At 38.3% G+C, this 27,767-nt stretch overlaps 1 protein-coding gene across 1 annotated transcript; it reads left to right on the forward strand.

Annotated features, from left to right (window-relative positions):
- On the forward strand, positions 1 to 26,926 carry valopa (vertebrate ancient long opsin a). Its single transcript, XM_087802290.1, has 5 exons — positions 1 to 358; positions 7,252 to 7,462; positions 16,015 to 16,132; positions 16,210 to 16,443; positions 26,028 to 26,926. The coding sequence occupies exons 1-5, from the start codon at positions 1 to 3 to the stop codon at positions 26,262 to 26,264; spliced, it is 1,158 nt and encodes a 385-aa protein (XP_087658416.1). The 3' UTR covers positions 26,265 to 26,926.
- Positions 26,927 to 27,767: the final 841 nt, after the last annotated feature.

The following is a 27,767-nucleotide window of genomic DNA, read 5'->3' on the forward strand; positions in this document are numbered from 1 at the left end:
ATGGACGCGCTCGCTCCGTCCGTCAACGCGGTGTCCTTCACGCCCGAGCTGCCCCCCCACGATGACCCCTTCACGGGACCCATCGCGGGCATCGCGCCCTGGAACTTCACCATCCTGGCGGTGCTGATGTTCGTGGTGACGTCGCTGTCGCTGGGCGAGAACTTCCTGGTGATGTTCGTGACCTTCAGGTTCAAGCAGCTCCGGCAGCCGCTCAACTACATCATCGTCAACCTGGCCATCGCAGACTTCCTGGTGTCGCTCAGCGGCGGACTTATAAGTTTCCTCACCAACTCCAGGGGCTACTTCTTCCTGGGCCAGTGGGCGTGCGTGCTGGAGGGCTTCGCCGTCACTTTCTTCGGTAGGTTTTTTTCTTCTTCTGGTTCCCCGCCACGTTTTTTTTCGCGCGTAAAAGTGTCCGCGTAAAAGCTGCAGGTGTCAGTGTTGGCGCGGGAGAGCACGTGGAGCTTCATTCACACCCGAGCTAAAAATAGATCGGAAAGGTTTTTGGAGATTTTTAGCTCGATTTTTAAAGTTGATCAGCTGTTCCGCAACTCGATTCTTACAAGATACATGTCAATGAAATTATTGATTTATTGTTATTTACAAAATGATGAAGTTATAACTTCTTATTTTATCATAAATATATTTTTTAATTTAAATCAATTAAAGGTTTTATTCATCCCGTTGTTTCCTGTGTAAGTAAGTAAGTAAGTAAGTAAGTAAGTAATTTTTATTTGTATAGCGCTTTTCCAGACCAGGGTCACAAAGCGCTTAAACAATCAAAACAATATTCAATAAAGTATATACTTTAAAGATCAAGATAAAACTGATAACACAACAGGAGTTCCAGAAAATCAAGGAAAAGCTGTGTGGGTTACTTTGGGAAGCCAGTCCCAGCTGCACAGGGCGAGAGGCTCTGTCTCCCACAGAGATCACACTGAATGAATACAACTATACTCATCAGTTAATCTTTGTAAAAAATAAACTTTTTTTTTTACAGTTTGTTAAAGTTTTATGTTTTTGAAGTTGGTGTTTAGACGCCAAAAGTTACTCATTTGTCCAAAATGACCAAAAAAAAAATACCTGAATTTTTCATCCCAGAAAAATATAGTTTAAATGCAGATTCATCACAATAAAGGGTTAACTATGATTTTTTAAAATTCAATAATGCGTCACAAAAGTATGTAATTGTAGTAATTTGTATTTATATAGCACTTTTCGCTTTTTAAAATTACTTTATTGAATTTAATATTACATAGTCATAACAAACATAACAAGGTCATAAAACTGTACATATTCAACATGTCCAAAACACACCAAAGAGCCAAAAAACGTTTACACTTCAGTGAATACATTTCTAAAACACACAAATTGAACACCCAATTCTAAAAAGTTAAAATACTCCACTGTCTAAACTTGTTTCCAGACCAGGGTCACAAAGCGTGGCACAAAAATCAATAAAGTAAATACTTTAAAGGTCGGTAAGCACCAAATACTTCATACACCAAGATCAATGTTGGTGTGCAGCCAGTTTTACTGATAAATATTATTTTGAAAAAACACAAATAAAAAACCCCTCAACATGCTAAAGTCACGTCAATAAGTAAAACCCCTAAAAAGTTTCATATAATTATTTTTTTGCTGAAACATTAGGGATTTATTTGAACATTTTCTTAATTTAAAGTCCAATAAAACTTCTCAAATGTGTCTTTCAACAACTATAAATGTAGATAAAACATTTAAATCACACTTTATTTTAACTTAAACTTATATTTTTTTCAAACTATATCCTTCATTCACTGTTCAGTGAACGAGGGGCGTCATGAGTCAGTCCCAGCTGCACAGGGCGAGAGGGCGCACAACTCACACAGACAGAACATCCATCACACACAGCTGGGGACGATTTAATTAACCTCTCTGATGACTCGAGAACCATCCAAACCTGTAAGTGATTGTCCGTCTCTATGAGTTCTTTGATGGACTGCCGACCTTTCCAGGGTGTCCCTCGGGTCCTGTCCCAAATTTGGTGGGATGTAGTTACGTTTGAACGTATTAGGAAGTAATTAAAAAAAAATGACATTTGACATCGAATAGTTGATCAGCGACTTTCAAATGGTGGGAACGGGACACGAAAGTGGGTCAATTTATTATTTATTTATTAAAATGTTCTTATTGTTTTAAAGGTTTCTTTACTTTTACTGACACAACCAAAGTATAAACTCTACTGTACTCTTTCACACCCTCAAAAAAAGTATTTTTATATTTTGGCTGCCGTAAAACTATTTGCAATAAACTGATGTTTCCAGTTAATTCGGGGCATCATATCCAACATTCCAAAGCTTTGATGCCGCCGTCTGCCTAATGAAGCGCATCAAGAACCGAATGAAATCATCAGATCTGCCATCGTGGAGGAAAATCCTTTTCAGAAAATAGATTTATTTACATGCAGCCACAATTATAACAAACAACACATTAGTTAAAGCCTCTTTATTCGTTTCATTCTAACAAGTGGTGGTTCACGACTCCACGTCAGAACTTACATCTGCTTGTTTTTACGAGGTGTCCATGATCTTATAAAGAGATTTACTGGTCTGCAGGGACTGGCACCAGTTGAATGTTCCATTTTGTGAATAGTTTTTAGTAAATAGGATGGACAAAAAAAAGCAAAAAAAGGATGATTTTAATTAAATAGTCTCCTTTAAAAGACAGTTTAGGTGACATCTTGTGAGGTGTTTCAGTAAACTGGGAGGAAGCCCCGGGGCGAACCCAGTCCAGACGTGAGAGAGGATCTCATTCGGTTGAGCCGTGAACACCTGAAAGTCTGGGCCTCTTTACCTCGGCTGCTGCCCCCACAACCTGACCCCAGACAAGAGTAAGATTTCGATTTTATTTAAACATTTTTTATTTAAACATTTGTAGAATAAAATTGTTATAAAATTGGTCATAAATGATAAATAATTAAGATAAGGGAAGCTTTTATTGCTCTATTTTATAATAATTCAAAGAGCGAAGGAAAAAAAAGAAAATAAAAACCCTTGGGGAAAAAGAGAAATGACTAATACAATAAAACGTAGTGAATGAATGGTTTATTAATGAGTAATATAAAAATTAAATATTGATTTATTATAATTACGTTAAAATAAATGTAATAACATATTTATTACTTGTGTAATTTATGAATTATATATATATAAAATACAATATTTTAAAAGAAAAAGGGAATTCTTGCTGGCACATTAATAGAAGAAAAAAGCAAGTTCTTTTTTAATAGTTAATGTTCAATCCGATCTTCAATATAAGACCAGAATATACCATTAAATCAAACTTCTATGTTCTTTACAATACCTACCTTTTCTAATGAATACTGCTTTTATCTAAATATATTTTTGACATACAGTGTCGGCTCCCTCTTTAATAATTAGTTATATTTGTGTTGGTCTTTTTTTTCTCATTTTATTATTAATTGTTTACTAGGGTTTGATTTAATGGTATATTCTGGTCTTATATTTAAGATCCCATTGAACATTAACTATAACAAAAATAGTAAACAATTAATAATAAAATGAGAAAAAAAGACCAAAAAAATATAACTCATTATTAAAGAGGGAGCCTATACTGTAAATCAAAAATATATTTAGATAAAATACATTAGAAAAGGTAGGTATTGTAAAGAAGATAAAAACACCTTTCATATACAATTAGTGTAATTCGATTCTCAGTGTTTTGTTGCTTTGATAAAAATCAAATTGGAAACAGTTTCCGAGCAGGTCTGTGAAAAGGTCATAAACGTTTGCTTTAATCTAGCCTTATATTGGAATCTCGAGTGGACGTTAACGTTGTTACTTATCTCAATTAAACTCCGATTGCATTAGCGGCACAAACCTCACCGGAGGGTTCACCGCGCGAAGCTCCTCATAACAAAAAAAAAATAGTTTTTCTTCTCCGGAGGTCACCTGGCGTGCAGTCTCTGGCAGGAAAGACGAGAATCTTTCATTTGGGAAAAAAAAAAGTTTATTGGATTTGGAAGCCAGTGAAGTCACAGTGCAAACGCCCTTTGACAGCTCTGGACAACTTTCAGACGAGCCCGTCACAGGATGTTGACACACTGTCCGTGCTCATCGCGCCATCAGGAATAAATGATCTTCTTATTGGAGGGTTTTTCTTAAGCCGCTCATCCTTTCAAAGCATGAATCAAAGGCTTCCTCGGAATTGGGGATGGCGTAAGAGGGACATAAGAGCAGCGGGAGGCGGCTCAAGTATGAGACAAAAAAAAAAAAAAAGAGAGTTGAATTGGATTAAACTGGCAAACGTCTTCTCTGAGAGGTTGATTAGTTTAGATCAAGAAGAGCTCAGCGTGGGGGGGTGGGGGGGGGGGTTTAATTTTAGTGCTGTTGGTCAAAGTCTATAAATGGATTAAACATGTCGATGGTCTGTTTTTTCTAACTCGGTACATTCATTTTCTTTACTTAGATGAGAAGTCAGGACTTCCCAGGTGAACTGAGAGATGTGATCTGACCATCTAATCCAACCCTAGGAGACCCTCCTGACATATTGCAGCCGCACTTTACTCTTGTTCTTGAGTCGTGGAAGGATGGAGCGATAGATCGATGGTGTCGGAAATGTTAGATCTTCTTGCGTTCCTAGCGGGACTGACTTAGTTTTTTACAGTGAAATACAACAGAATCTAATTCTGAAAGTAGAACTATTGAGTAGTGATGGGTTGATGAAGCTTCATGAAACAGTGTCATGTTGTTTAGAGGTCAGTAGGTGGCGCCATGAGTTTAAAAATGATGTTTCATGAGAACAATTGTTCAAAACAAAGGAAAATAGAGCAGAGACCGCCATCTAGTGGACTCTGAAAATAATGATACTGCTTCATGAAGCTTCAGCACACTATGGGTGCAGAAAAATGGTTGTAGTCTCACCAAGTTCACTGAGAGGGAGTGAGACGAAGTGTTGGAAAACAAGTTAGGAGCAAGTTTTTGATGGTTTATTGAATTAGAAAGTGAGTCTGGAAGTTGGTTTATATTAACTACATGGTTATTACTAGTTTTTGGTTTGTTCAAAACCCTGTATCGAGAAATTATAGTTTCTGTTCAGGATATGTTTCTACCAGTGATATGTTGATGAAGCTTCATGAAGCATATTGTTCAGAGGTCAGTAGGTGGCGCCATCAGTTTAAAAATGATGTGATGTTTCATTAGAACAGTTTTTCAAAACAAAGGAAAATAGTGCAGAGACGCCATCTGGTGGACACTGAAAATAATGACTCTGCTTCATGAAGCTTCATCAGACCATCACTAGTTTCTACACAGTCCTACAACAGCAGCTAAACATATATGGACATTGACAACAGGAAATCAAAAACAAAAGTTGAAAAGTAAAAGTTTTTATTTACTTATTTTTCAAACAAATCTTTTATGAAGTTGTTCATATTAATTGTTCATTGTCGAACATTCAACTCTCACAACCACCAGGAGTAAAAGTTTTACATTTTAAATACGTCAAAAACTCACAATAATCCAAAAACTTAATTAATGGTTAATAATGTTTAACCTCAGTAAACCTGTATTTGATGGAATTAGCAAAGGTTACCCACTATAATAATACTGGGAAGGGGGCAAAACAAAACTACACAGGCATTTTAAATAAAGTAGACAGGTGACCTGCAGCGAGGGTTGATCGATCTAAGTGTTCTGTTGATTATATTGATCCAAAAAAGTTCTTTACAGGAAAGATAAGACCTTCACCAGGATAATAGTTGCACTGGTTGTTTTCCCAGAATCCCCAAGTAGTCATTTGAACAACTGGACAAATGATTGATTTGCAACTGATAACAACATATAGTTTGTAAAATATTCATATAAACGTATATTTTTTAGAACAAATGTATTGCATTTCAATTTTTTATTTTTTTAACTTATATTTTAACTTACAAAATAAGTATAATTTCTTATGAAAAAGTCATCGGTTTTAGAAGCCACACCGTAACATTTATATACAGGCTTTAGCCTGACTCAAAGCCCTTACAGGAGCCAAGTTCTTAAGCAGGCAAATTTCCACACTTAGTATTTCCTTTACCGTTTCCTTATGGTAACACATGATAGATAGAAAATGTAAAAAAAACTGTTAACTGAAGAACATCTTCAACTAAATTCAGTACTTGCTTTTTAACTAACCCTTGTGTTTTTTCTGGATCAAGATGAACCGGTGGCCTGAAAACAAATGTGTTTGTGGTACCCTTTGTGTTGTCTCTCTGTCAAGGTGAACGACCTCCACCACTGCATATTTATTGGAAGCCAAGAGAGGTTGTTCACCTTGACCCAGAGACAACATTAGGGTTAATTGACTCAAAGCCCTGAAAGGAGCCAAGTTCTCAAGAGGGCACATTTTCATACAATTACAAATAATTTCAATTTTCCTTACCACCCTGTAACACACGATAAATAGACAATTCAAATCAGGTTTTGATGTTAAATAAAGAAGCTACTAAACCCTAATGCTACTCTTGCTAGCATAGCCTAGCTGTTCCACGTCTCAAACTTATCATAAACTGTCCTCGACGAATTCATCTGCTCTATGAAACACGCCGGTCGCAGTAAAAAGAGAATATTAACTGGGATTTATGACTGAGGTGGGAAAAATTATTTTACAGGTCATTTTATAATATGAACCTAAACAAGTTTCGGAGAAGAACGTCACAAACCCTTACTTTACTCGTGTGTTAGATCTTTCGAGAACGTTCATCTTCTGGGTTGAGATCTTTAATTTTAAGCCCAACAGGAGATGATTTAGTCTATTTTTTTTAGATGTGAGCAGTGACAAATAAATTAGCCCGGAGGAGGATGTTTTTCTTCCGATGCTTTGACACCAGCTTTGCATACAAAGAAAAGAGAGGCAGGACGGTGTTTGTTTCGTTCGTGCACGGCGCCTCGCGCAGGTTCTCACCCCATCTTTTGTGCTCCCCGACGAGCTGCAGCCTGATGGGTAATTACCTGCTTAGTGAAAAATGACTTATTACCATCATTCGAGCTGTATTTAGTCCATTAGGACACGAGCTAATTCTGCCTCAGACTCCACAGCGGGGGGGGGGGGGACCTGAAGCAACTCGGTCAGTAAACGCAACATAATGAACGCTACATGAAATCCTAGTAAGAAAAGATCTCAAAAATGAAAGCATCATTTTGTTGGAATCAAAATTGAAAAGTGGGATTTAGTGTCTGCTGACTGACCTCCTGCTGTGTGCCTCAGGGATCGTGGCCCTGTGGTCGCTCGCCGTCCTCTCCTTCGAACGGTTCTTCGTCATCTGCCGGCCTCTGGGAAACATCAGGCTGCAGGCCAAGCACGCCGTCCTGGGTCTGATCTTTGTCTGGAGCTTCTCCTTCATCTGCACCTTCCCTCCGGTGCTGGGCTGGAACAGATACACCGTCAGCAAAATCGGAACCACCTGTGAGCCCGACTGGTGAGGAAACATCTTTCTCTTGTGGCCAAGAGTAACTGGATCGGTTCTGTTTAGAAAAAATATAATAGAATAGAAAATAGAATAGAAAATCTTTATTCATCCCCAGAGGGGAAACACACTTTTACAACAGCACAGTTGAAAAAAAAAATAAAGTGCAAGGAAAAAAGAAATAATAAAAGAGATAATACAAAATAAAATAAAAACGATCTTAAAAATATACAAATTATTTACAAAATTAGAAATTTAACACTATTAACAAAATAAAATAGAATAAAATAAAATAAAATAAAAATAAAAACAAAAAATAAAATAAAACACACAAGAAGAAAAACACACTACGGATTAGCATCAGGATATTTAAAGTAGAGAGTTAAATATCCTGACACCAGTTGGGATGAAGGACCTTCTATAACGCTGCCAAATAAAAATATATATTGTTTTATTTCAGACACAAAAACATTCAAATTCAGTTTACAATTCGAACCAGCAACCTCTAGATGAGGAGAGACACACTCTGCCATTTCAGCTTTACTGTGATGGTCTAATGAAGCTTCATGAAGCAGTGTCATGTTGGTTAGAGGTCAGTAGGTGGCGCCATCAGTTTAAAAATGATGTTTCATTAGAACAGTTGTTCAAAACAAAGGTAAATAGTGCAGAGACGCCATCTAGTGGACTCTGAAAATAATGACACTGCTTCATAAGTTCTCCCACGTCTTAAATCTCGGCGAATGAGAGGTTACAAGAGCGGAGTCCATTATGACGTAATAATGGCTTCACTCCTCCACCAGTCAGCTGTAACCACACCTCTCTACATTTATACAAGAATTCTGGGATTAACAAACCTTGATGCTTCACCAATCAGAGCAGAGTGGGCGTGGTTATGATAAACAAGATTTGATCTACAGAAAAAACAACGTGTTTTCAGTACATTTTCTAATGTCAATATTTTAAATAAAAGAGAGTTTTGTACAAACAGACACTGGTGATACAATAGAGTCACACATTTATTTAAGACACACTTAAATAAACACATTAGTTGCTCTTTAAAGTGTGTTTTTTCCCCCAAATATTGATCTAAATTACGGTTAATTAATATATAGAAAATCGATTTTGTTGAAAGTGATTTGGCAAATTTTTTATTATTTTTTGAATCAAGTAGTTCAAGTATTAGTAGACGACAGCACATACAGTGGAAGCATCGTCACTGTATATGTTTTAAACCCTGTTTTAAATCTCCTTGTGTGAAAATAGATAATTTCTGGTTTGTTTTATTTCACAATGAACATGAGATTTTAATCATTTTAAATAAAAGTTTCAAATCCAAAAACAACATACTTGTATGTGGTAAAAAAAACTTTTTTCTTCGGTTTCCCTTTTTCAAAATAAAAGCATTTTCTTGGCAAACCCTGACATTCAATAACATTGAAACACTTTACAAATCCAACTTTCTTTTGACTAAACATTACTTCAGACATACTATACTCCTCAGCGAAGAAGTCGACTCTAACTTTGGCCCTCAGAGAACCACCTGCCTTACGCTATTTAGCGCATTTTGATCAAACGCCCGGAGATGTTCTCCTCAGGTCCTCAGACGGGACACGTGGGGCTGGTGGAACAAATGTTTCCGACAATACAATTAAGAAAGCACCTTATGGAGCTCAGGCTTAGTGACTTCTGTCAGATGATGTTTCAGTAACGGCCCAGGTGTTTGAGGTCCAGAACGACATACACAGCTGGGTGCTTTTTGAAAGCCTCATTTATATGTTTTTTTTTATGAGATCACGGTTGAGTAGCTGCAGGAAACCAAAAACTTCCAGACACATTTAGCAGCAAATTTTGTAGTTAGCAATTAGCATCACAATGTATTACAAGTATTGTCCTTTTTTAGTAACACAGTCTTGAATAGAATGTATCTTGTGATTTTGACAGCACTGGTGACGCACATTGTATCGACATTTTAAGACATTATTCAAGACGAAAACAAGCAGCTTATTAACGAAAACTCAGGGTCAGATTTTCCGTAGAACGTCCTGTGGATCGATCGACCCGACTACTACTACTACTACTACTACTACTACTACTACTAGCTGTTGATTTCCGGAAAACACATCAAAAAGATCTACACAATGTTGTCCATTTTTTGGCACTTATTTATTAAAAAAAGCAACAGCTAACTGTGGCTTATGTCCTTGTTGACTGTACAGATATCCTGACATTCAGGAATTTGGGATTATTTTTCAAGATATTTTTCTGTACAAAAGATGCTAAAATGCTATTTTCACTTCTTACTACTGTAAACTTCAGCATATATCCTGCTCCAGACCAGAGGTTTCATCTCGTGTCTTTACTCTAACTAAAAGAAACAGTTACTTTAGTCCTATTCGCACGGGATAAGTATTAGCCGGGGACCTCTGGTAATTTGTAATAATTACGGAGAACGTCTGAGTTATAATCCTGTGTGAATGCGCCATGTCTGTGATTTGTAATGTAATAATTCCGCCGCAAATTACCTACTCGCAGTATTCACCAAACACAGACGTCGGGTGATAATACTAGTCCCGTGTGAATCCGAATGTCTGTGTTTGTAATTCTGAATGTTACATATATGCCACTGTAACGGACTTCTAGGCACTCGCCTTTGTGTTAATATTTACTTCCGCTGTTTTATTTTGAAGGGGTTGAAAAGGAAGTAGATCGATGCGTTGTTGTTGGGGGGTGTGTTCCACATGACGAAAATAAAGAAGACGTGCAGCTACAAACTAAGTTCCAGCCTCGTTGTCTTCCACACAAATACACTCAGTTACACCACTGTAACAGACTGTGTCTCTTCTGTAAGAATAATGTTGGGGAAAATTAATGTGCAGGGCAGCGCTCTCGCTGTTGAGCGTCTGAACAAGTTGAGAAACGAAAGAAAATAAACGGTTGATCTTCTTTAAACGAAGAAAGCTAGGTTACACTAACTTTCTCTTTCAGTAATTGCGCTCCTTTTTTTACATGTGTCTCTCGGTAATGTCAGTAAAAATGACTTTTTTACAGACAACGCTTATCCTGTGTGAATGCACTTAAAATAACACAGAGGCGATGGTGTCATTTACAAAACACCGAGGTCCCCTGGTAATACTTCTGTGCGAATAGGGCTTTTGTCGTCTCTCTCTTTTATTTTTTCTTTTCATTTATCTTGGAAAAAAATAAAGCACAAGTATTAACCTTTTTTTTTTCAATTGCTGCTGGGATTGTCCAGACATGTTGAGTTTGAAATAGCTCCCAAAAAAATTATTTAAAAAAAGTTATTAATATATTAACAATGACATCAAAACATGTGGTATTTACTTCACAAATAGATAGTGATGGTCTGATGAAGCTTCATGAAGCAGTGCCATTATTGTCAGAGTCCACCAGATGGCGGTCTCTGCACTATTTTCCTTTGCTTTGAACAACTTTTCAAATAAAAATATAATCTAATATATATATATTAGAATTATTTTTTAAATAATTAATATAATTTTTAAACTGATGGCGCCACCTAGTGACCTCTAAACAACATGACACTGTTTCATGAAGCTTCATCAACACATCACTACAAATAGGCACCATTTTTTAGAAATCACCAGGTGTGATAATTAATTTAATGATTGTGATAATAATTCTCAAACTTATAAGAAGAATTGAGGATAATAAACATACTCGAAGCCCTAACAGAATAGTTTTCATAAAACTCTTTAAAAACCACGACTCAGCAAGTTTAAACTCTCTCGGCAGAGCAACGGGGGGGGGGTCTGCAGGTGTAGCGGCTTAGATATGTCAGCTTCATCTTTTGCAGAAAGATTCGGCCCAATTTCATCATCTTGTGATAAGAACAGATGCTCGCGCTGGAAGGTTTTCTTAAAACTGCTTAGACATTACAAACCATGGTGTCGAGGCACGACAAGCAAACCAACACGTCACGTGGCTCCTCATCAGTGAACTCTTGCTGTGTCTCCACATTGTTTGTCCGTCTTTCCACCACCGTCGGCACGAACATCCAATTTTGCTGCGCAATATCTCTCCGCTCGTCTCCGCTGAAGGAGGTCATGTGGCGTCTAATTCCCTGATATCACTCCAAACACGGCCTGGGAAAGATGAGGTCAGGGACGAGATAGTAAACTTTATTTCTGATACAGCCCTCGTTATCTCAAGACCATCACCACGGAGGTACACTTGTCATATTCAGTCAGAAAGATTCCTCCTTCTTTATGGCAAGACACCGTAGAGCAGGTGTTTTAGAAGCAACTATTTTTAAACCTTTTCTTTTTTCACTGGTATCTTCATCTCTGACTCTTCTTACTATGCTTCCTGATTCGTTTCTTTATTTGTCCTTGAGGTAGTCATGGTCTGATGAAGCTTCATAAAGTAGTGTCATGTTGTTTAGAGGTCAGTAGGTGGCGCCATCAGTTTAAAAATGACGTTTCATTAGAACAGTTGTTCAAAACAAAGGAAAGTGGTGCAGAGACTGCCATCTAGTGGACACTAATGACACTGTTTCATGAATTAATTAAATAAGTAATTTATATTTATAGAGCACTTTTCCAGACCTGGGTCACAAAGTGCTTAAAAATCAAAACAGTACTCCATAAAATATATCAAGACAACAACAGATCACCTTGAGGTGCCCTTTTTTTTATTTTGCTGCCATAGTACCAGAAAGTAGTGATTGTCTGATGAAGCTTCATGAAACAGTGTCATTATTTTCAAAGTCCACTAGATGGCGTCTCTGCACTATTTTCCTTTGATTTGAACAACTGTTCTAATGAAACATCATTTTTAAACTGATGGCGCCACCTACTGACCTCTAAACAACATTACACTGCTTCATGAAGCTTCATCAACACATCACTACTATACATCTCTGTTTCTGCTTATAGAAAATTGTTAACATAAGTCATAAGTTAAGTCATAACATAAGTTTGGCAATAACAAACTCAGGTGAATCTGGTCTTTGAAACTTAATCTTGATTTAACCTTCAACCTGAATTTAGGTCAGTGCACGATAACCCCATTTATTCATTTATGAAAACAATGACATTTAAAGAGAATGAAAACCTTTTTTTTTGTTCATCTGAAAAGTACAAAATAAAAGTGTCCTTTCTTGCCATCATACCAAGTTGTGTGATCTCAGGGTCAAGGTGACACAAAGTCCCTGGAAACCAATCTGTTTGTGGTATCCCTTGTGTTGTCTCTGGGTCAACTACATCGCTTCCGTACCATAGATACATAAGCAGTGGTGGAGACCGTTCACTTTGACCCAGAGACAACACAAGATTAATTGTTTAAAATCAAATTTAACTTCTTAAAAAATGATTGAAAAAACTGTACATTTTGTTAACAGAATAAACAAAAACAGTAAAAAATACAACAACAACCCAACAAAGCATCTATAACTAGCATTTAATAAGTGTAATGTGTGAACTATGCTTTTTGGTTGAAATCATTCTTCTTGTAGCCAAAAATGGCCAAAACAACCAATGGGTTATTTTTTTTTAACCCTTGCGTTATCTCAGGGTCAAGGTGACCCGGAGCCTGGAAAAACAAATGTGATTGAGGTATCCCATGTGTTGTCTCAGGGTCAAGGTGAATGACCTCCACCACTTCATATGTATTTCTAGAAGCCAGGGAGGGTGTTCACCTTGACCCAGAGAGAACACAAGGGTTAACAGAAAAAAGCTGCTTAAAAGTTGTAATGTCAACAGAAGTTTTATCAGCTATAACCTCTGCCTGTTGGTTTCATGGCTCTAGTTTGGACTCGGGTATTGATTGTTCCATAAGTGTTGGTTCACTGCTTTTAGATGGTGATTGAACTTTCTATGTAAAAATCAAAGAGCTGCGGTAAATTGAAACGTGCATTTGAATCGTGTCTGGGGCGTCAGGATGTTACATTAAGGGGGTAACGAGTCACCAGTGTGTGTTAGGATAGAAAACATCGGGACCGGCTCGTCCTTTTTTTGTTGATGATGGAACACGGAAATGACTCGCCAGAGGTTCGGCTTCACTTAACGACGTGTTCCTGTGGCGATCTCTTCCGAAGTCCAATTCCATCAACTTCAGCTTTGCTTGACTGTTTGCTCACGAGTACAGGGCGTGATAACAGAAAAGCCCGTCCGGATCGTTTACAGAGAAACTGACTGTGTTTCAACGACGGCAGAGAAAACGCTTCGAACAAATTGACACGATTAAGTTTTTTTCGAGGACCGGCAGCGGCGAGGGGATAGTTTCACGTGACGCTGTGCTCGTAAACGGCCGTTATGTTCAGACGGCAGCTGCGTCTGTTCCTCCAACACAAAACAAGCGAGCGGAGCCCGGCGAGGAAGCTCGTCCCGTAAATGACACTCGGATTGTGAATAAATAATGAGCAAAACAAGGGTTTGGTGTTTAGAGCTCGAGAGCTAAATGATGGGACGGTTTGTGTGACGCCTGTGGGTTAAATCCAAGAACAGCACTTTCTTTTTATTGCTTTATTCAATATGTCTTTGGTCGAGTGAGTGATAGTTTAAAGTTGAATTCATTATTGGCTGCAAAATCATAGCTTGGTAAAAAGACTTTTTTTTTTTGAAGCCAGAAACTTCTTGTTGTCTGACAGTATTAACTCAAATTGACGCTGGATTGACTATGATAAATAAGGAGCTCTTTGGTAAACACTTTGCCCAAACTACATTTACATTCCTAAAAACAATCCTGCTTTCCTTTAAGCCACATCCATATAGGGTCATTCGCAGTTAAAAAAAAAAAGCGAATGAATATGATATTTTGTGTTGTTAGCTTCAATGCTTTTCTTAGGGCATGTTTCAAACTTTTTTGCTGATCTAACATTTTCATGGACCGGCCCATAGACAAAACAAAAATCAAAAGGCGTGACCAGCCAAAAACTTTTTAGTGAGTAGCCCTGGTCTGGTTTCTCGATAATAAGATATCAAGTTTGTGTTTTACAGCTTACTTTTAGAGTAAACCTGATCGAAAAAGTATCTTGAAATGTCAAGAGTCACATGCTAATATGACTTTGGAGAAAATCCAGTAATTACGGCCCGGTATCAAATGCCTTGTGGTGGCCCGGTGGGTTGGGGACCACTGTTTGAGACAACTGTAGTATCAAACCCTTAAGTTGAAAAGTCTGAAATTGCCAACAAGTCGCAGAATGTTAACTTAACCACTCAAGTTGTACAATCAACTAAAATAAGAAAGAAATTCCACCTAGGTCTTCGGAAAAATCTGTGGCATCGAAATGATTTCTGTTTACTTTTTTACATAGTTAAACAAATCAGAAGATTCCCTAGAAAATGAACCTGGTTCTTCAAAATGCAACTTGGGACTGGGGACTGGGAACTGACCACAAGAGCATTTGAAAGGATTAAGAGGATCATGATCAATAAAAGCGTCTGTTTTGAAATATGACAGTATTTGCAATGTTTTGAAAAAACTCCATCAACAGATCACATGTACATTAATAAACCAAACAAGGGTTCTTCAAAGTTACTTTTCCCTTTTCTCTTCCTAGAAAATGTCCTGTCAGCGCTTTAGCCATTATGGAAATGAATGCAAACACTTTTGCCCCACCTAGTCCCGTGAGGCAGTCCAAGTGTGTTACCAAGACAAAGTTAGGGAGTGAAGAGTACAATTTAAAATTATATCTAGAGTAGTTTACTGTGTGATAAAACCAATCAACACAATAAAAAACATGAAAACAATTTCAAAATCCTACGTAGCGCTGCTCTAAGAGAGTTTTTAAAGTCTATAAAAGGCATGATATGACTCATAATAGATAAATAGTTTGTTGATCCCCCGGAAGATAAATTATTGTGCAGCAAAAAACCATCCATCCATATATAATACTCCATAATAAATCCATAATAAATCCATGAATACAATCACACAAGTTTGACTATCTTAGAAGTTTGAATCAGCCAAGATACCAGGCAGAGATTGTTTAGGTAAACAAGGACAGAGGGACGTTTGGATTGACCTGAAGACAACATCTTGTTAAGTTAATGTCGAAGCTGAAAATTAGTGTTTCTGGTCTTCCCTAAAACCAGTGGGAGGATCCAGGTAGCTACGATAGAAGCTGGTTGGTCCATCCTTTGCTAAAAGTTACAAATGGCACCACATATGCTCCACCACACAAGTGGAGTTAGTGTTAAGTCACAGGCATACACAGGCTCTACTACAGATTTATCTGAGCTTTTTCACCAAATGTGTGTAGCTCTTGCTAAATTCACTGAAATCGTCTTTTTGAAATGTAGCTGCAACAAGGTTTTTGACAGAGATTCGTCAGCACAAACCTGGTTCCCAAATGCTGTATTTCACCCAATATGACAAGAGATTTAAACTGCAAGAGATAAAAAGCTGCTTAATGTCAAAGTGACATTTTCCAGACGGAGCTCATTCCGTGAAACAATCACAGTTTTTTTGTTCTCTGAGCAACCGTTTGTGTTGTGAAGTCTCTGTTTGTTCCTTTATAGTGGGCTGTTATTTGCCTTCAGTCGTGTCTTCCGCTCGTCCTGATGTGTGGCATCCATCTTCTCCAGGTACTCCACGAACATGACCGATCACAGCTACATCATCACGTTCTTCGCCACCTGCTTCATTCTGCCACTCGGCGTCATCTTCTTCTGCTACGGGAAACTGCTGCGGAAGCTCAGGAAGGTCAGTGTGAGCTCTTTACCGGTGAAACTCAATCAAGTGCTTCATCAGATTCGTTGACGCGTGACTGTCGTCCACAGGTTTCCCACGGCCGTCTCGCCACGGCCAGGAAACCCGAGCGACAGGTGACCCGCATGGTGGTGGCGATGATCGTGGCCTTCATGGTGGGTTGGACGCCGTACGCCGCCTTCTCCATCCTGGTGACGGCTCATCCCACCATCGAGCTGGACCCGAGGCTGGCTTCTATCCCCGCCTTCTTCTCCAAGACGGCTACTGTCTACAATCCAGTCATCTACGTCTTCATGAACAAACAGGTAAGAGTTCTTGAGAACCATTAACATGAACCGGAGCTCCGGCTCTTTTTTGTCAAAATATATAACGCTTGATGAAATACCAGTAATTGCCAGTAGGCCTTACAAATTTCAAAATGGTCCTGAAATTTGCAAATAATCCTTATTAAATGTCTATTAAAGGGCACTTAATGTGAAAACCCAACTCTCTTTACTTATTCACATGTTGTAAATGTTGAAGTCGTCCTCTTCAAAATGTAGTAGTTCATTCATCATGACGTTACTCTGTTTTGAACTTATTACTTAATAAAGTTCTCTACCGTCTGAAACTTGCCAAACGCGATCACGGTTTAAATGATACATTTTGACATCACTCTGGTGCAGGTTTCCTCCCCTAGAAGCCCTGAATCAGTTAAGTACCAGAGTCAGAGTTACTTCTGCATTTAGGTGTTTTTGTAGTGTCTACATTAAGCAGCAAACCTTGTTTTTATTATTCGTTCTTAATATACAAAACAGGGGTTTTAGGGATGAGTTTGTAATTTTCGTGAGTCCTTGAATGCAACTCGTGTTTTTTTGACCAATCAGAGCAGAGTGGGCGTGGTTGCTAATGTAAATATATTGATTAAATGAGAGTTTTGTGCAAAAAGAAACATACTGATGAGTATAATAGATGTCCTAGATCAATTTAAAATATACTTAAATGTCCCTTAACTTTTATATAATATCTGTATCTATATGGTTTAAACATCATAAAAACTGGACTTATTTGAATTGAATAAGGGTCTGTTCCTCATGATCAAGTTGTCCCCCCACTGAAGCCTTCACTAAGAGGTAGGTGGTCTACATTTTCAAGCACAATCGTGGAGAAACTTTTCTGTAAGACATTAAGACCAGACTGACACGGCTCAGCTTGAGGCTAACGATGCTCGCTGAGGAAAAATTCACCACAAATGTTTACATTTTAGCATAAAATTGACGAGTGGAAAAGATTGCATTTTGACTAAATAAATGTCTGCATTATGTCTTAAAATAGGTTCATATTTTCACGTTACAGGGCTGGAAATATTCATCAAAGTATCACCTCTAAGTGAATTAACCCCTGGATTAAGACAAGATGGTGCGGAAATCACGTTTTGCTCGTCGAATGTCTCTTTAAACTTCTTCTTAAAAAGTTGAAAACCTTTTTGATTCATGAGGCTAATGATTTAAATATATAAGAAGCCAGTGAGACACCACTGCTCGAAAAGCTCAAACATGGCGTCCTAGTCATAGAAATATCAGCCCTCAATTGATATGTGAAGTTGTGAACGCTTCACAGAATCTGGTCCTGAACCGAGCTTGAAACTAGTTACATATCACAAAGATTAAATGTCTTTTAAATACTCATTGAGGCATTATGACTAGATTGAATTATGGTCACAAATATCAGTTTTACTGGATTCAACACACACACAGTTCATTCAATTTCAAATATAAGTCGACTAGTTTGTATTTATGAAATAACTAGACGAGAAGTATATCATAATAGTTCAATTCAAGAGCTGCTATATAAATATTTTCAAATGTTTTCTTGATAATAACTGTTGACGGGTTGATGAGGCCTCATGAAACAGCTGGTGAGGTATCACGATACAATGTTTTTTTTTTCCTTTTGAATGACCACTAGATGGTGCAGTTTGAAAATGATGACAGTAGTAGATCAGAGCCAAAGGTTAGAGAGTAGATCATCTAGCCTTCACTAATAATAACCACAATAACAAGTTATTCAATCAATAGCTATGACAGTTTACTACCAAAAATAGTGCTTTTGGACTTTCCATGTTGTATTTTTACAGTCAGATACTCACAATATTCACACTGTGGTCACTCCTTGATCATCATTTTTGAACATATCCTTCTTTAAATTGTTATTGTACGTGTACACACATTTCTTCCAGGAGAATATTTCACAGAATATTCTGCCAGGAATATCTGAGGGCTTTGGACATGTAGCTGAAGATCCCTGGTGTAACACTTTTTTTGTTTTATTGAATAAAAAAGTTTCAGGTCACCTGGCTACTGTAGTGCCTCCACTAGAGATGTCACACAGTGGCAGACTGAAGCAACAGAATTGTATTTCTTCTGTTGTTTTCCAGAGTACGACTGTCTCTCAATAATGCATGGTGTATGAATAAATGAAATCCAGAGGGCACAATCGTCCATGCATGACGGTGTTGAAAAATGCATCAGCCAGTGATGTCGTTCTCGGGGCCCCGCCACTGAAAGGACGGGAGCCGCACTTTGTGTGACATTTGCTTTTGTCCATGTTTGGCGATGGTGACTTTTGGCTGGAACCGGATTGAACACTGGGCCAGCTCTGCATGCATTTGTGATTCGCTGTTTCGCTCGTGTCGATGGAACAGCTCGTCCTTCCTCGACTTCAGTGTTGGCGTTTGTATCAAGCGTGTGATAACAAAGTGATCCATGGCTCCCAAAGAGCCGTCTGGTCAAATGTAAAGTAAGTAAGTAAGTAAGTAAGTAATATTTATTTATATAGCGCTTTTCGAGACCAGGGTCACAAAGCGCTTAGACAATCAAAACAATACTCAAAAAAGTACATACTTTAAAGATCAAGATAATACTGAGAACAACACAGGAGTTTGAGAAATTCAAGGAAAAGCCTGAACAAATAGAAACGTCTTAAGATGTTTCTTAAAGGAGTCAGTAGATCCATCAAGCGCAAAGAGAGAGGAAGATCGTTCCAAAGCTTAGGAGCAACAGCCTGAAAGGACCCCTAAAGGGTCTACAGTACCAAACAAATGTTTGATTTACTGTCCTCACTCTTCCCTTCTTCTCTCTTCTAAGAAATGTCTACTTTTCTGATGAGAAGAAGCATCCGGCAGGTTCTGCTCATGCCCGAGATAATCACAGACTTAATTAAGAACACTTAACTGACCGCAGACGTCTCTTTAGCTGTGTCTCAAATCGCATGCCTACGTACTAAAATTTGGTATTTTTAATGCGTTGATTTCTTGATCCAAACTTGCAAAACGTTCTGCCAGCAGGTGTCGCTGATAATGTTCCTACAGCTGGTTGAAATCATCGTTTAATAGTAGTAGAAGGAGAAGCTGTCGCATCATTTCCTGTTAGTGTGTAGCAGCAGAGTTTGATTTGAGACATACTATCTTTCAAGAACTTGCGTACTAGTTAGTACGTGCACTATCCTGATGCATACTAACCGCCAGTGCACTAAGAGAAGTATGTGATTTGAGACACAGCATTTGACTTGCTTTAAAACTTTTTTTTTTATAGAAAACAATTCTGTCAATTAGCACTTAATGGCAGTAAAAATTAAAATTGCTTTTTTATGTTTCTATAAAACTTAAAAAATGCTTTCATCACAAATGTATCGACTTAAATTTTTTAAAACAGCCAGACTAAATAAAAAGTTACCACAGCAGCTTAAACAAGACTAATACTTCGCCACCCATACATACTATTACACGAACAAACACAATTACAATTTGTACATGCTAAAGATATATATATATATTTATAGTTCTGTTGTGTCCTTTTAAATACTTAAAGTTATAACTATAAAATATATTTCGTTTTACCACCAATGAATCTCCTGCACGTTGTTTAAAGAACCTCAATTGACATAAAATAGGCAAAAAGTACATCATCCTGATTGGTCCAAACTTGACTTGCATATGAACAGGTTACAAAAACACTTTTTCTTCACAAAACCGTAAAAAAAACCCAATACATAACAATCAATTAAGCAGAAGATAAAGTCATCACAGTTCCTTAAAGCGGTTCTGAACGGATGCTTGTGAAGTAAAAAACTTGCAATCCAATGTTTTTCTTATTTGAATGAAGGAAATGATGGCATCAAGTTAAGGAAAGAATGAAGGTCTCTTAACTGATGTGGACAAACAACATGGATGAATAAATAATATATCAATGGGTCAAACATGTGCCTTATGTGTATGTAAGTCCCTGATAGCACACTTTTAAACACCTTTTTAAGATGTTTAGAAACTAATACAATACGAGAAAGGTCTGCTTGGTTCTTCTACAAATGTACCCAAGCTTTTAAAATGACACATGTATATAATACAATGAAACATATAAAAATATATAAAAATCCGCCTGCCAGGTTTTTCCAAAAGCAAAATCAACTTCTTTAACTTTAGCTTTTTACTTTAATTTTTTTGCAAAGCCAGAGATTCATAATAAACCTAAATTTAGTTCAGGTCAATACAATGTGTGCCCTGTTTAAACAAATGTGTTCTTTTCCTCATTTCAATGCAAATAGTATTCCAGCATGCATTTACAACACTGTGAATTAAAGACAGTTGGTCCATTAAAAAAAATAGGTCAGAGTGAGACATCGGTTCATCCTCGAGACATTGAACACAAAGTGAAACAAGACATTTAGTAGTTTTAACAACAAGAAATGCCTTTAAGCAGTTTTCACGAGGACTTCTGTGGAAGGACCGTCTAAACATAGACCGCATTTATACTTGTGATGGTCTGATGAAGCTTCATGAAGCAGTGTCATTATTGTCAGAGTCCACTAGATGGCATCTCTGCACTATTTTCCTTTGTTTTGAACAACTGTTCTAATGCAACATCATTTTTAAACTGATGGCGCCACCTACTGACCTCTTAACAACATGACACTGTTTCATGAAGCTTCGAGAGTTGAAGTAGCTTTTACAATAAATCCTAAAGAATCACTTTGGGTTCTGAAAAGCTAAAAACTGTCAACTGATCAACAAAGATCGATAAAATATGAGTTCAAAGATAGGGAGTGAGATAAGAAAAAGAGTAAAATAGGTGTGTTAGGAGACTCATTTCGGGGGGAAACTGACTTGGAAAGCGAGTCTTTTAAGTTGTTTATTTTAGTTAAAAGGCTTGTTGGACACGGTTGTCTCACATTTTTGGCTTCACTTTTAGTCTAACAAGGGTTTCAAGTACCACCACCAGAGTTCAAAACTCCTAGACATGAACCGATTACTTATTATATATGAGTATAATGTATATCAAATTTTTCAATTTAATTTAAGCTCGTGAATTTTAATTTTAAATATCAGGCAAATTTTGGGGAAAAAAAACTACTAATGTGGACTGTATCCCCTTGTCCTCAGTCAGCTTCGGAGGGCATGATGACTGCCAGAAGTTAAATTACAACACGGAAATAAACAAACACTGTGAATATTTGATTGTTTGATTTTAAATTATAAAAAAACTAATTGTTTAATATTTAACACACTTTATTAACTATTTGCTATAAAATAACTTTGGTAAAAAAAAGAAAGAAAGGGATTTTAAGCAAAAAACAACCCAAAAAGTGATTAATCAACCCAATTACATTGGATAAAACCAGGTCTTTATTTCCCAAAGAAAACATCTTTCAGACAATATTCATCAATCCAAAAATAATAAGAATAATAATATATAAGAAATTAAAATCTGTGCAAACTGATATTGAACATCACACAAAATGGTACCAGCCGTCTGGTTGGGGACCATTGACCCGGAGCAGAAATCCTTCTACGATGAAGGCAAAAATAGAGCAAGCTTAGTCACAAAGGGGTGAAAGTAGTAAATAGGTCAACAGGGAGAGGAGCAACAGGATTTCTGCATCAAAAATAATCAGATGAACATCGAACATACTTCCTCGGTTCGTTGGAAGGTTATTAAATCAGCCGTGTTCGAGTCACCTAAGTTGACATTGTAATGGCCTCTTTCAAGAAAAGACAAACACGCAACCTTTTTGTGTAGCACGCGACCGTGTCATGTTAATGGATTTCTCTTACATGTTTGGAATCGGACAGACTGTCGTAAACCATGACTGAAGTTGATGACCCGCCAACGTTGCACTTCGCGTCATCTATTTTTAAACAGTGCTTCGTGAACCGGATCCCCGGATCAGACCTGGCGTAGGCGCAGCAAGAGGTCCGCCCGGGTGACCCACTTCTGGGTGGTTTTAAGTGGGTCAGCGGTGATGACACTGACAGACCTCCCGTTGTGGGGACCAGGATGAGCACCAGGAAAGTCAATTGAGCGAGCGTGGAATTTCTCACAGTTCGCTTTCAGCCAGTTACGTAACAGAGGTGGAAACGCGGCGAGGATCACGATCATGCACGACCGCTTTAAGATCTCTTTCTAACAGCGGATCCCTGAGGTCGAGGGGTCGCAAGTACGTTGATGCGATCGTGTCGTGCTCTTTAGCGATCCCACTGGTAAAATACGACACATTGATTTCTACGAAATATCGATCCACGCTGAGACTGTGACGGATATGAAAAGGACAAAAGGAGATTCTATCAGGACCAAGATTTACAGGCAGCAACTATCGCTGGATAATAATAATAAAGCGTTCATGAATCAATTTCACAGATAATGACAAGCAAACACCACCGAGAAAAGAAGAATTTAAGCTTTTTTAATCAAAGCTTGTTAAAATTGTTCAAAATAAATTAATAGAAAATATTTTTGTACCTTTGCATGTACAAATATCTTTAGAAATGTTTTAAATAAAACCTGCAATTGAAACATATCATAACACTCATTTGGAAGAATGTAAAAAAATATATAAAAGCTTAGAAAAAAGGGCAAAACATATTAACAAGTGAAGACAGTAACTATTATCTCCTGGACTTTTATCACATAATCTTGATTTTCATCACTTCATTTAATTGTTTTTTAATTTTCACATACATTTCTTTTTGTTTCCCATTTTGAAATCTTAATAGTATTTTCATGTATATTCATAAAATCATTTAAATATTCCTCGTATTTTATCTTTTATCTGCGTCTTATTGTTTTTCTAAAAAAAATATATATTACTCATCAGAGGACAGGTGCTTATTTTCCTAGTTGCTATTATTTAAAAAATAAAATGGTGTGATAAATAAATAAAAGTCCATGTCGAGGGTCAGAGGAAAAGGAAATTGAAGCGAACCGTGTGAAGTAAATAAATGAATAAATGGAAATCAAGGGTTGGTGTGCACGCAGGCTGACACATTAACTCTCTTAATGGCCTTTTAAGCGATTGATTCGCTCGCGTCATTCGTTTGATACTTTTTTCCTACTTGCGTCACTCGCCTTTTTAACTAGAACATTTCCTCGTTTGATTAACCAAAATTAAGACGTGATTCACTTGTTCTTTGTTCGCCATTAGGACGGCATTTTATAACCTGATTACCATCAGTGGGACATTCTCAGACCTGATTACTCAATTGTTCAAACAACCTGTTCAAACAATGCTTAATCCTAATTGTTCTTTTTGTACTTGTTTCACTTTGTTTGTCATTTGTTTTTGTTGTTACAACTTGTTTGCATCAACACTAACATTTCCTAATGTCCCCAACATACATCATCCGATGTCAATATTCTCCATATTCTCTAGATAAGAGGCTCTAGATGAGGTCTAGGACAGGGGTAGGGAACCTGGTCCAGAAAGAGCCGCAGTGGGTGCAGGTTTTCGTTCCAACCATTCAAGAGGACACATTTTATCCAATCAGGTGTCTTAGGAGTGTAATCAGTTGATTGTCAGTCTGGTGTTGCTTGTTCAGCTGAAACCTCATTGGTTAAACTGTACATGCTTGATCGGTTGGAACAAAAACCTGCACCCACTGCGGCTCTTTCTGTACCAGGTTCCCTACCCCTGGTCTAGGAGGTCAGTCAGTTAAAGAGGGATGAGGCTGTGTTTGATGGGAAGCAAATAAGGGTGCTGGACAGTGGTGAGGGTGGTGGTGTGATGGGACGCGGGGGGTCTTAGTGATAATATGGGAGTTGCAATTTATGGTGGGACTTTAGAGAAAGGCCTTAAAGGAAGTAAGGGGAGTGAATATCTTGAATATCTTCAATTCTTGAAGAGTGGACGTTAAAACCAGATCAGAAAGAATTGTTATGGCAGGAAGTTTTGGTCCTGATGGTACGCAGTCTGACGGCAAAAGGTGTGTAGAGTCCGTGACCAAGGGCGAGATGGGTCGGCTGTGATCCGACCTGCCCCTGTCTCTGGGTCCTGGAGACATACAGGTCCTGAAGGGATGGTAGTTTGCAGCCGATCACCTTCTCTGCAGCTGCATGCAAAATGTGCTGCAGTCTGACTTTGTCCCTGGCGGTGGCGCCGACGTACCACACGGAGTTGGATGTGGTCAGGACGGACTCAAAAATATGGTCAGTATTGTTAATTTGTGATTGAAATGATGTCGATAATGAAGAATAAGCACTTTAGATTAGGGCGGATTTGGTGCCAGGAAGTGGGGTGGAACCAGTATTTAGAAAGTATTGAAGTATTGTTGAATTGCTGGTATCTGTTTTTCCTTTCCTCTACTATAGTCTTACTTCAACTTTAATCTTACTTCAACTTTTAGTAGTGACACTTCAAATATAATTGTATTGAATTGAATTCAATCTTATTTTTGATAGATAAGAGGCGAGGCATGGGGGTGGAAAATAAGGTCTTTCCTGTCTTTTTGGGCGAGGAACCAAATATCCTTATCTGAATAATTGTCCCTAAATTTCCACGAAGGACTAAAAATGATGATAGTGAGGATGAAGGACATAAGGTAAGGTAAGGTAAGGTAAGGTAAAACTTTATTGATTTATTGATTTAATAGTTTTTTACCAATAGCCAGCCATTTTTCATAAACAATAAAAAATAATACATAAAAAATAAAATAAAAAGAAGAACATAAAGAGGAAGAAGTCTAAAGATAAAGACAGAGAACATAGGTCAAAGAAAAACAACAAAGACAAAGGATACAAAGACTAACATAGAACAGAACATCCAGATACTCTCACTCCACTCCTGCCCCCGAACTCAGAATTGTACAATTTAATAGCCCGAGGAATGAATGAGTCCCTGAGTCTATTTGTTTTGCACCTGGGTAGGAGCATTCGTGCACTCATTCTGCTTCTCTGCTCACTGATGACAGTGTTCAGAGGATGACTGTCATCATCATCAGCATCATAAGAGTTCCATGAACTTCAGAATGGTTGAAAGGTAAATTGAAGTGTATTCAAGGTGAGTGGAACTCAAAATAAAATCCCCGAAATAAAGATAAAGAAAACCACAAAATATAGATTAATACTTAACATGATGACAAATGAGGTCAAGGAGGAGTCTCCAAGGACAATGATGTTTGTTGACAGTATTGTGATTTGTAGCAAGTAGCTGATAAATGAGAGGGAAAAACAGGAGGCGTCGTCGTCGTGGGTTGGACGAAGTCGACTAGTAGAGCTATCGAAACCTGATTAGTACAAGTACTTTGGAGAGATGATTGAGAGACATGAGGACGACAGAAACAGGAAGGACGGGGGTTGGTGGAGACAAGTGTCAGGAGTGATCTATGAAATAAACATGGCGGCTGGAGAGGAAGGTTAATTGGACGGGAACAGACAGAAGCTCTGACACAAAAACGAGAAGCAGTGAGTTATTTGCAGAGGAAACTCTTGTTAAATCCTTCTTATTGGACATTGGAATTAAAGATTTGGTCACCATCTTTTCAGAAGAAATCCGGCTTCACAATGCATCCGTTCAGTGTCTACATTATCCTTCATAACGATGTCTACAGCGAAATGGTGAAGTACTTTCTCTTTGTGTGCAGTTCAGGAAGTGCCTCATCCAGCTCTTCACCGGCAAGGGGACCATCCCGGAGAGCAACATGAACCAGACGTCCGAACGACCCGGGATCACGGTCGAGAGTCAGACGGGGGAGATGTCGGCCATCGCCGCCCGCATCCCCGTGGGCGGCACGGTCTCGCCGCGGTCCGACGAGTCCCCGACGGACTGCGGGTCCTTCGCCACGCTCCCCATCCCGGAAAATAAAGTGTGTCCCATGTAACGGCTGGCGACGAGTCACCGACAACCCCCTTTGACTTTTTGGAGTGTTTTTTTGGAAATAAGACAAAGGAACTCAGTGTGGACAGATTGGAGGTCTTGGGGCGCACAAAAAAAAGGGGGTTTCACGGTTTACAAATCAAGCACAATAAATCTTAGAGGATACAGATCGCACCTGATGTAATGTTAATGTTTGCTTGTTCGTTTAAATCAGCTTTTCGGTGAAGTGACCACTTCCACGGTGTGGTCTTGACCTTTTAAGCATATATTTTATTGGGTATTGTTTTTGATTGTTAAAGCGCTTTGTGACCCTGGTCTAGAAAAGCGCTCTACAAATATGACTTACTTACTCCACACCGCCACCTAGAACAGGCCGACCTTGACCTCCGTTGGATGAGGATGCCTTAGCGAATACATTTTGGACAGTAGGAGCCTTTTATCTTGCACCCGTCTTTGAAGTCCAGCAACGGCGGCTGAGGGGAGAGAGCATTGTTTTTTTGTTTTTTATTCTGTTTCACGTCTCGGCTTTTGACAGCTTCAGTCATCTCCACACGTCAAGTAGGAGAGCTCTTATGAATTTCCGATTCCTCTCATTGCACTTTTCCCACGCAGACTCGTCTAGGTCATGTCTTTCATCTGTACTGGAGATGGTCAATTGGACTTGGAGATGCGAGTCTCCTATTGCTGATGTATGGGGTTGGGGGGGGTGTGTTATTCATGAAGTGCCGGCGGGGGGTCAGCAAGCAAACCCAATCGTGCACATGCATGAAACGCATCCTCCAACGACCAAAAGTGAAAAAAAAAAAAAACAAGGCTCGCTCTGAAGTTTCAGCCGATGTTCAAAAGCAATGACGATACGTCCTCGTGAGCAACATGTCGACAGCAATATTTTTCGTCATCAACACGTCCAGCTTAGGTACATGTCGCCGTGGTGTTAGAACGTTCTTGATCTTGATCCTGTCGTGCACGTTTGCTTGCTATTTGCTCGGTATCTTGTCCGACATCGTTGTGTTCTGCCGCGAAAAATTTGTTCACTCTGTTATTTGGAAGTGACAGTAAAGTGTCTGTTTGCAGTGTGACCGTCATGTTGAAAAAAAAAGTTGTTGTCCGAAAAGATTTACGGCCTCGGTTAGTGTCAAAAAGCACATTTACCTGATACCTCTGAAGCCCTGCAAAACAATACACCGAAATGGAACTATTTTTGCAATCATTAAACATTTAATGTTTGACCATCATAAAAAAATGTCAGTGAGCTCAGACACTATGGGTTCTGTACTAAACAAATGAACAAAGTTTTAAGGGAGGTAAATTTCCCTTGACTGCTGCTAGCACTGTTAGCTACGAGCTAAGCTAGCTAATTCGGTTAAGCATTTCCTTTACTTTACATTACACTTGAAAAATAACTTCATCAGAAAAGTTTATTACCATCTGATTTTACAGGTTGTAAATTTCACCTCAGAATGATCCACGCACTGTTGATGACTATTTCCAGATCAAAATTTCTTTC

Source organism: Callionymus lyra, chromosome 11 (genome assembly GCF_982586985.1).
Source record: "Callionymus lyra chromosome 11, fCalLyr1.hap1.1, whole genome shotgun sequence".
NCBI classification, from domain to species: Eukaryota; Metazoa; Chordata; class Actinopteri; order Syngnathiformes; family Callionymidae; genus Callionymus; species Callionymus lyra.